The sequence below is a fragment of the Myotis daubentonii genome, chromosome 9 (assembly GCF_963259705.1).
Source record: "Myotis daubentonii chromosome 9, mMyoDau2.1, whole genome shotgun sequence".
Lineage (NCBI taxonomy): Eukaryota > Metazoa > Chordata > Mammalia > Chiroptera > Vespertilionidae > Myotis > Myotis daubentonii.
The window spans coordinates 38,063,256-38,073,997 of NC_081848.1; the positions used below are offsets into that span (position 1 = coordinate 38,063,256).

The 10,742-nt window shown below is 46.0% G+C and overlaps 1 protein-coding gene across 1 annotated transcript in view; it reads left to right on the forward strand.

Annotated features, from left to right (window-relative positions):
• The window catches only part of TENM4 (teneurin transmembrane protein 4), a 756,175-nt gene that overhangs the window by 739,842 nt on the left and 5,591 nt on the right, over positions 1-10,742 (forward strand). The window contains 1 exon segment of the mRNA XM_059708328.1: positions 8,357-8,499. Within this exon segment, the coding sequence (XP_059564311.1) occupies positions 8,357-8,499 (143 nt within the window).

Sequence of the window (10,742 nt, forward strand, 5' to 3'; positions counted from 1 at the left end):
CAGGAGGTAATGGGAAACTGACTTTATCTTAGAGCAACATTTTTCAAAGTATATTTGAAAAAACACTAGTTCAGAAAAAATGCTCTGGAAAAACTATTTCTGGCATCAAATCAATTTGACAGGGAGGCCACCATTCTTTAAATTTTCATAATACATTTCAGCTTACGAAAGGCTCTGAGAAGTCCTGTAGTAAAGAGAATCGTTTAACATATTACTCATTATTTTTAAACTTTTTTTTTTACCATAAAACCCTGTTTTTCACCATGAAACTTTAATAGCTCACTAGATGCATTCCTTAAAATGCATTTTGGGAGTTTCTGACCCAAAAATGAAGCTGGCTATGCATCTCTGAGAAGTTGAGTAAAGGTATGGCTTTAAAAAAAAAAGTGTCTTATTTGGGATGAAGTAATGGAATATTTAGACTTTGGAGACAGACAGAACTAGGTAAAGGGGTCCACCATGTCTAAGCCATTACAGTCACAAAAATTACTTAACTTCCCTGAATTCCTGATTTATAAACTGAAGTTAGAATACATACCATGACTTGGATAAGTTAAATATGCACATTGTAAATCCTAGAGCAACTACAAAAAAATAAAACAAGGGCATAGCAAATCAGTCAATAGTGGCGATAAATGAAGACTAAAATATTTTCAATCCAAAGAAGGTAGGCAAAGAGGAACAAAAGGAGCAAAGAACAGACAGACAAATAGGAGAGAGAAAAAAACTTCCCTGGTAGGATGGTTGCAAGGCTAAAGTGAGATACATTTTAGGACCTGCCCAGCTCAGTGCATAGCTCACATTGGTTCCCTTTCCTCCGCCTTCTGATTTAAAAAGTGGTCTTTGCTTTCCACTATTGTGGAACCACCTAGAGTATAAAGTGTCCCATAGGTCATGCATGCCAGACATGTCTCCAGCAGTCATAGTCCTCCCAGCAAGCAGCCACTCCCAGCCACAGACAACCTCAATGTCTGAGTGGCTATAGGGATTCAGGTCTGGAGAAAGCCAGCACTTTTTATAAAAGAGAGCTTGTGGCATATCCCAACTTGTAAACCTAGTAGTCACCACCTCCTTTGTCCTGTGACACAATCCTCTTGCTCCCTATTTTAAGGCAGTTTCATTCATTCAACAAGTGCCTCCTCTGTGCAGCCACTGTTTTAGGCACTAGGGATAGAAAGATATTTCCTGCCCTCCAGGAATGCCCATTGCAGAAGGGGAGACAGACCACTGCTGTCCAGTGTGAGGGCCCCATGGTGAAGGGTTGCATTGATGGCCATTGAGATACAGGAGGCATAGCTGGCTCTGCTCAGAGAGCAGCTGATATTTGAGGCCCGCTAATGAGTAGACATCCATCAGGTACTAGAGAGGGAACTGCATATACAATAGTGTAAGAGAGCCCTGGCTAGGTAGCTCAGTTGGTTAGAGCTTCATCCTGATATGCCAAGGTTGCAAGTTCAATCCCCAGTTGGGGTATATACAAGAGTCAAACAATGAATGAATAAATTAGTGGAACAACAAATCAATGTTTCTCTCTCTCTCTCTCTCTCTCTCTCTCTCTCTCTCTCTCTCTCTTCAAAGTAATTTTTTTAAATAATATCATAATAGCCCTGGACAGTATGGCTCACTTGGTTGGAGATCATCCCATGCATTGGAAGGTCAAGGGTTCAATTTCCAGTCAGGGCACATACCTAAGTTGGGGGTTTGATTCCCCAGTCAGGGCACGTACAGGAGGCAACTGGTTGATGTATTTTCTCACATTGATGTTTCTTTCTCTCTCTCTCTCTCTCTCTCTCTCTCTCTCTCTCTCTCTCTCTCTCTCTCTCTCTCTCTCCCTCCCTCCCTCTCCCTTTCTCCCTCTCTAAATCAATAAAATATATAATAATAATTTTTTTAAAAGAGCACAGAGAGGGCAACGAGTACATCTCACATGAGGGCCCCTTAGGGACATGGCTTCATTGGCCCCTGAACTCGGTAGCCTAGTCTGGACCCTGTTTCTGCTGACAGCAGTTGGAGGAATTTCAGGGAAGAATTCCAGGTGGTCATGTTGAGAGAATTCAGGTGGTCCTATTGAGAGTCCCAAGAGTGGAGAAGAAGAGAACTCAGAAGTGAAGCAGGTGTGACAGAAACACCCAGGGGGCCTGCAGATGCCCAGGAGACTTCCCAACAGGCTCACACTCCCCTGCTGCCAGCCCTGGGAAAGCCTCACCAATTGCAAGGACATCTCCATTACATCTGTCTGCATTAACCACACCACTGCCTCACCCTCCCGAGAGTGTCCTGTGAGACGTCTTGGCAGATTACTATAGCTGAAAAAAAAAAAATGGTGCAAAAACCATTTTACTACTAAAAACCAAAATACTACAATTCTCATTAAACCTTACCTTTTAGCTTCTACCTGGGCTACATGCAACCTCATTCACATCCAGCAACAACAATAATAAAAAGAACATCTTATTCCCAAAAATTTCTTCAGGGGTTCTGAGATGTACTCTAATCATCGGATAGGCTTATGTCACATGACAATCCCTGAACCAATCAGTCACTGTGGCTGGGAAGACAGAATGCATTGCTTGGTTTAGCCAGGTCACATGCTCCCTTACTGAACTCTTAGGTGGAGACTGTGTCCCTAAAACTATATGAGGACCCCAAAAGGAAGGAGTGAGCAGGAAGAATGGGGTGCTAGGATGACCAAAAAATGTGCACCACAGATATATCATGTACAATATTGCACTTGACCCTCACTTGAGCCTGGGAGATGGGGATCACTGACCCCATTTTAAGAGAGGTTGTCACTGGCCCACTAGGAAGTGGCAGGAAGGGGTTAGATGGCTGTTCCATCTGACTCCAAAGTCCTCATCTTGGATTCAGATTCACTTTGTAAAGTGCAACAAAGGGATTCTTATTATTCAGGGGGCCACATTGTGCAGTCTGGGATGGATGAGTAGAGAAGAGCTTTTTAACTTGAGGGATGTGTCTACATCTGATGCCATAGAAAGGAAAAGGAAAATTCTCAACTCTTCAGAAAAGCCAAATGGGGAAAAAAAATTATTTCAGCGTTTTTTCTAAAGGCGTAATGAGAAAGTTTCTCACTTTCCATCACTTATAATTAAGGCCCAGCCCTGTTTTCAGACCCCTGGTTTCCTGGGACTTTGCAGTATTCCTGATAGAAAATTTTCTTTACAACTACAAATTCAGATGCATGTTCTCAGCCTCAGGAAAAAAAAACAAAAAACAAAACCTTAGTCGGGTTCCCACCACACACACACACCACTTGGTTCTGTTTGTTTTAATTTCCCAAAGAACCATCTGCCAAGATTCATAGAATCAGAGATTCTTAGAAACTCAATGAGGAAAGGGAATTTGGAGACAAGCTGGTCCAAGCGCCTCATGTTACAAATGAGGAAATAGAGGTCCAAGGAGGTGGAGGCATGGGTTCAAGGAAACACAGAAAACCTCCTGTGAACCAGGAGGAGCTGCACCCTTTAAAATACATTCATGTAACAAGCTCACGACAGGCCTTGTTGTCAGATAGCTGCCCCCAGATGGTGACACTGTTAGTACTTCTCTCCATGACTTAAAGAAAACCACCTCTGCCATCAATTTGTAGGTCAGGAAACTCAGCCTCAGAATGGTCCAAGTCCACACAGTTCGCAGGTTAGGGGCCTGGGTTTTGCCTTGCCTCACCATGTTCTTTTCCTTGTAGGATCTTTCTATAAGTTTCCAAACTTTCCTTCCTAACCACCCCTCTACCTCAGCGCCTCCAGGTTTCACCCCCCCAGAGAGGGGCTCTGGGACATACCGAAAAACAAAGACTAAAAGGAAAGTCAAGCACAAGGTTCTTGAAGGGGAAGGCAGCATGGGATGCAGTGGTGAGAGGGACACAATTGTTGACCCCCAAAGAACCTCCCATCACTGGGATGAACTCAGTGGGTGATAGGGAAGACAATTCCACCAAGGCCTGGACCCTAAACAGGGCCTCTCTGACCAGGGATCGCTCTCCTTTGGAAGAAGCTAAAAGCAGGCCTGGGTGCCCACAGCCCCGGGTTGCTATTTCTGGGGCTCAGCTCCAAATCCTGCCTCCCCCAAACTTTAAATCCCAAGTCTCTGGTCAACAACTGCTTTGTTGTTTTCAGCTGCCCCTTCTCAAACCTTGCTCCAACACTCTTTCCTGTAGGCCCCAAATCACCTCCTGTTGGCCATCCCAGGCTCTTCCTGCTCCAACCACAATTTCCTTTCTGGTTCTTTCTCTGCTGTCTGGGGACCTGAACACTCCTGTACTCGCCTCCCCTCTCCAGGCCTTGCCTTGTGCACCAGTCTTCTTGAAGTGCCCCCTCTATCTCCATCAAAGCCTGACAGTATTTGCACAGCTTTCAATGTTTGGCTTAAATAGCACCCTCTTCATGAAGATACGTCAGACTAGCCAACTGAAAGACTTCTGGCTTCGCCCATCTTTTATTTCTTGTGTCAGAGTTCTTCATATCCATGTCCCATCTCCCCTTCAGGGACCTGAGTGTGCAAAGGGAGGGTCTGTGTGACACAGTACTAGGCACGGAAAAGGCACCCCGCAACAGTGAGCCAGTAGCTGGTTGCACACCCTCCACTCTCTTTTTTTTCCCTCATTTTATTTTATTTTATTTTTAATAAATCTTTATTGTTCAGATTATTACAGTTGTTCCTCTTTTTTCCCCCCATAGCTCCCTTCCACCTGGTTCCCACCCCACCCCATGCCCTTACCCCGCCCCTCCCCCCAACTGTCCTCATCTATAGGTGTACGATTTTGGGGCAGTCTCGTCCCTCATCCTGCACACCCCCTGCCCCCCAAGAATTGTCAGTCCACTCCCTCTCTATGTCCCTGATTCTATTATATTCACCAGTTTATTCTGTTCTTCAGATTTTTTATTCACTTGATTTTTAGATTCACTTGTTGATAGATATGTATTTGTTGACACTTTGTTGTTCATAAATTTTATCTTTATCTTTTTCTTCTTCTTCCCCTTCTTAAAGAATACCCTTCAGCATTTCATATAATACTGGTTTGGTGGTGATGAACTCCTTTAGCTTTTCCTTATCTGTGAAGCTCTTTATCTGACCTTCAAATCTAAATGATAGCTTTGCTGGGTAGAGTAAGCTTGGTTGTAGGTTCTTGCTGTTCATCACTTTGAATATTTCTTGCCACTCCCTTCTGGCCTGCATGATTTCTGTTGAGAAATCAGCTGACGGTCATATGGGTACTTCCTTGTAGGTAACTAACTGTTTCTCTTTTGCTGCTTTTAAGATTCTCTCTTTGCTTTTTGCCTTTGGCATTTTAATTATGATGTGTCTTGGTGTGGTTCCTCTTTGGATTCCTCTTGTTTGGGGTTCTTTGCACTTCCTGGACTTGTAAGTCTATTTCTTTCACCAGGTAGGGGAAGTTTTCTGTCATTATTTCTTCAAATAGGTTTTCAATATCTTTCTCTCTCTCTTCTTCTGGCACCCCCATAATTTGGATGTTGGTGCGCTTGAACTTGTCCCAGAGGCTCCTTACACTAGCTTCATATTTTGGGGTTCTTTTTGCTTTTTGCTTTTTGCTTTTGCTTTTGCTTTTCTGGTTGGGAGGTTTTTGCTTCTTCGTATTTCAAATCTTTGACTTGATTCTTGGAGTCCTCTAGTCTGCTGTTGGATCTCTATATATTATTCTTTATTTCAGTAAGTGTATGCTTAATTTCTAATTGGTCCTTTTTCATATTCTTGAGGGTCTCACTAAATTTCTCAGAGGTTTCTAGAAGATTCTTGAGTAACCTTATAACTGTCATTTTGAACACTATATCCAGTCATTTGCTTTCCTCCATTTCTGTCATTTGTGACCTGTTTCTATGTATCCGCATTTTGGCTGCTTTCCTGTGTTGATAGAGGGCTTTATGTGCTAGGTGTCCTATTGGGCCCAGTGGCTCAGCCTCCCTAATTACCTGATGTTGACACTCTTGGTGCACCCCTTTGTGGGCTTTGTGCACAGTCTTGTTGTAGTTAAGTCTTGATTGCTGTTGGTGTCACTGGGAGGAATTGACCACCAGGCCAACTGGCTGTGAGGACCAGCTGTGTCTACAATGGGAGAACTGCTGTGCTGGAGACACCCTTATGGAGCAGGACTTGCTTCAGTGGGGCTTTGGTGCTCACTGAGTCTGCCCCTTGAGTGTGTTGCTTATGGATGTGAAGAGTTGTACTCTGGTATGGTCTCACTCTGACCACTGGGTACACTGTCTCTTAGATCTCCAAGGAGGTGAAAAGTTAGCCACTGCCTGAGGCCACCCAGCAGAAGCTACAGAGAGATCTGTAGATTCCTCCTCTTTGTTTGGGGTTTGGAGGTGCCCAGATGAGGCCCAGCTGTGAAGCAATGCAGGCTGCTGTCTAGGTCTTCTTTTGGAGGCTTTGGCACTCTTTGACCCAGCTGCAGCTTTTTAGGTTTTAGATTGCAAAAGAACAGGCCATTCATATGCAAAAGCCTCTGCTCACAGGTTGGGTGGTGTAAAGTGGGTGGGGCAGGGTCTCAGGGAATGGCCAGGGCAGAGCAAACCGCAATTGCTGCTAGTCTACTCTGCCCTGGAGATGTCCTGGGGTCTGTGTCCCGCGGGCCCCGTACAGGAACAATGATCACTGCAAGCACCTCTGTGAGAAAGCTGCCCTCACATTCCGGCCCAATGCCAGACAGTCCAGTTTCTCCCCGTATGAATCTGGGTCCCCAGAGTCTCACCTGAAACTGGAGTTCAGAGCAATTGGGAGCTTGTATCTCCCTCCCGATTGAGAAAGACAATAGCGTACCCAGTTGCCAGCCCGTTTCCACATGTACCTCCGTACCTCTGCACTTCCTCACCTCTATACCACCTACCAGCTTCAATGCACTTTTCTCTAATCCTTCTAGTTGTAGAATTTCCACTCAGCCAGCCTTCCTGTGGTTCTGGATGATATACGTTTTGTCTTTTAGTTGTAGTTTTGATGTGGTTGTGCGAGGCAGCAAGTACAAGTGTGTACCTATGCCACCATCTTGGTTCCCTCTTCACTCTCTTTCTTTTCCTTATGTCTTGGCTTTCTGATTCCATTCTTTAGTGAACCAAATGTTCATGGCAAAATTACCTCTCCCTATACCTAATATACTATCTATATATATAAAAGGCTAATATGCAAAATGTCCTCTTGGGAGTTCAACCGGGAGAACAGGAGTTCGATCGCTTACTATGATGTGAGCTGACCACCAGGGGGCGGCACAGAACATAGCAGGCCACCAGCAGCAGTGGCAGGGCACTGAGGGAGCAAGAGAAGGAGGAGGCAGGGAAGAGGGAAACCTGATCGCCCTAATCTGTGGCCAGGCCTAGGGAACCTACCCATGCATGAATTTCATGCACTGGGCCTCTAGTAACTAATAACCCCCAAGGAATGCTTTAAAGTCAATAAAACCTATCTATGGGGCTAGATCAGTGATGGCGAACCTTTTGAGCTCGGCGTGTCAGCATTTTGAAAAACCCTAACTTAACTCTGGTGCCATGTCACGTATAGAAATTTTTTGATATTTGCAACCATAGTAAAACAAAGACTTATATTTTTTATATTTATTTTATATATTTAAATGCCATTTAACAAAGAAAAATCAACCAAAAAAATGAATTCACGTGTCACCTCTGACACGCATGTCATAGTTTCGCCATCACTGGGCTAGATCCTCAAGCCCAATAGAAAGAAGGCACCAGGAGGTTAAGTGACTTCCTTAGGCTGTCAGAGTAAATGACAGGCAGGATCATGGGGGAAATCCCTCTGATCTTTGGTACAAGCCATCTCTGTGCCCTATGGCACTTGGGCCCTGAGGCTCTAATCTCTGCAGAGAGGGTTGGAGGGACATACGAAAAATCAAAAACAAAAGAAAGCAAGCATAAGATGGAGAGTTTGTTTCTTACGTGAATTTTCTCTTTGAAAATCATTCATATACATCTCTCCTTTGGGAGTGATGGTCCCTTGCAGGTGTTTTCTATGATGTTTGGGTGGATGTGGAGGAGTCTTCACCCATCAATAGCTGCCACTGGGTGTATGAAGCTGAAGGTCCCGGGGATTGGAGTGACAGTAGAGAGGGGAGTCTGGAAACCTAGGTTCTACTTAAGTTACTGCTCTTTTAGACTTACAGCTTGGATGGCGGTGCTAGATCCCAAGGGTGTGTTTAGCATGAATACTATGACACTGGTTTTCAAAGTGCTTATACCTGTTGACCCTCCCACCAGCAGCACTCCACATCCTCGCCCCCACCTGACACCCAACTCTAGGCTGCAATATTGGTATATGTCACATCTGAGGTCCACTTACTCCCTGGGGATACTTCTGTTTCTCTCCCTCCCAGATGTCAACAGCTGGCTGCTCACCTTTGGATTCCAGCTTCACAATGTGATTCCAGGTTATCCCAAGCCAGACATGGATGCCATGGAACCATCCTACGAGCTCGTCCACACACAGATGAAAACTCAGGAGTGGGACAACAGCAAGGTAATTCATGCCCATGGCTGCCCGCCCCAGGGGCCATTCAGACATTCCAGGAGCAGGTCCTACCAGCTTTTCAGGAAGGTTTGGGCCATTGATAGAAACGGATGTGGTGCGTCCACAGTGCCTGCCAGAAACTGTTCAGTAAACACTTAGTAACCCTACCGCTGGTGGGCCACGGTGGGCCTGCTATCATAGCACACAGCCCCTCACTGTATGAAGGCATTTTGTATGTTACACTGAGTTTGGAGTTCCACAAAAACAATGAGCCTCTGTCACTCCCCAGAACAAACATGCAAGGAGGGAGAGGATGTGTTCTAAAAAACATGTGACATGTTCTGAGCACCGTGCTGCACCTGGCCTTGCATGAGGTACTCTACATAAGTTAATTCACAGTTATCCCCTGGTCTCATTGTTCTCCTTCTACAGATTTTATACCTGAGGTTGTTCCACCCAGCATGGAAGGGGTGGGGCTGAGGTTCCAACCCAGGTCTGTCTGTAGATGCTCAAAATGTAACTTTCTCGTGTCTTCCTATTATGACTCAATTTCAAAGACTCATAGAGTTATATAGCTGTACAGGTCCTTCGAAACAGTTTCACCCCACCCCCTCCCTTCAGGCATCCATTGTTCATCCCCACCCCTGTTCATGGTGTCTGTACTAGGCGCTGGCTCTTCCAGGCTGCATGCTGCAGCCAGTGAGAGCAGGAGTGAATCAGGCAGAGAGCAGACCTGCAAGGGGAGCCCAGTGTCATTGAGGAGGAAAGCAGGGTTGCCAGATGGCGTACTGCTCCTGGGCGGAAACTTGCACACCCATGTTTCTTATTCCCTCTTGACTCTGTTAGGTCTCAGGTCACTGTCTCCTCCCCTAGCCTCTGCCCCTCTCTGCTATGGTGGCCTCCACAGCTTCCATTTTCCCAGCACTCACCGCCCTGAATTTCAATTTCTGTTTTCTTTCCTGTATCTCTACTTGACTGTGAGCCACCCAAGGGCCAGTACTGGGTCTTATTTGGTACCTAGCAAAGTGCCTAGCCCACACAGTAGGTGCATGGAACTTCCGGTGAATGAGCAAATGGTTGAAAAAAGTAAACCCCATGAATTGGGCATCTCCGCCCTCCCCGACACCCATTTTACAGCAAGGAGACCAGGGTTCAAAGAGAACTTGCCCAAGGTCACTCAGTTGGAAAGTGGCAAAAGGTAATAAGAGCCCAAGTCTGTCTGGCCACCAAGCCATCTGCTCTCTGCTGCCCCCTGCTGCCCTAGGCCTGGCCCCTGCTGCCCTAGGCCTGGCCCTGCCCCTCTCCAGTCCCCATTATGCCTCCAGGCTGGCCTTTTCCCAGGGCTGACTCCCGTGGCTGGGCTTTTTCGCCACCACCAGGCAGCCTCCTCCACTGCGCAGAGCCCCAGCTCAGCAGCCTGTTTGCCAGGCTTGCCTGTCAATGAATTATTGATTTCCGCCCTTGGCAGGCATCGGAGATCTTTGTTGTTGAGCACTCCAGCTTTCGTGAAACTCTAGGAAATAATTGTTCACAGACAGGGTTCTATTAATTATAAAGAGGACTTAATTTCAGTGTGAAGCCGATGGGCCTGTTTCTAAAGCCATTTCCCTGAGTTGCTGATAAGGCCCCGGGGCCTGCTGCTCTGCTGAGCTCCCCGCACTACCACATGGATGAGGGGCGGGGGGAGATAGGGGGCGGGGAGGTAGGTAGTATGCCAAGATAGGGCCCAAAGTATCCCCCAAAGCAGCCAAGAGCAGGAACACCTGAGGATCTCCCAGGAGGCACCGTGGGGTGGAAGCCCTCCTTGAAAATCATTTATAAACCCAGCAGAGAGCAATAAAGTAGAGTAAGAGGGTTTACATAAATCACTGCTTGGCATCTTACTAAGCTTTCTTGCCAAGAATGCATTTCTTGCCATTCCTCCATCTAACATCACCCCCTCATCCTTCCAGTCCCAGCTCCCACATGGGCTTGTCCTTGAACCCCACCTTCTCCATCTCACTCCTCCACCTTCAGGCTGAGGCAGTCTGATACTTGTTTGCTCCTCACTTAAGCCCTTCCTTGAAACTGAGCCTCTACAGTCAGACAGACCTGGGTTTGAATGTTAAATTGAATACTTGGTGGGCCAGTCACAACCTCTTTGAGCCTTAGTTTTCTTAGCTGTAAAGTCAGGATACTAACAGTACCAATATATGAAGTTATTGTGGAGATGAAATGAGACAATAAATGTGAATTATTTCTCTCAAAGACCA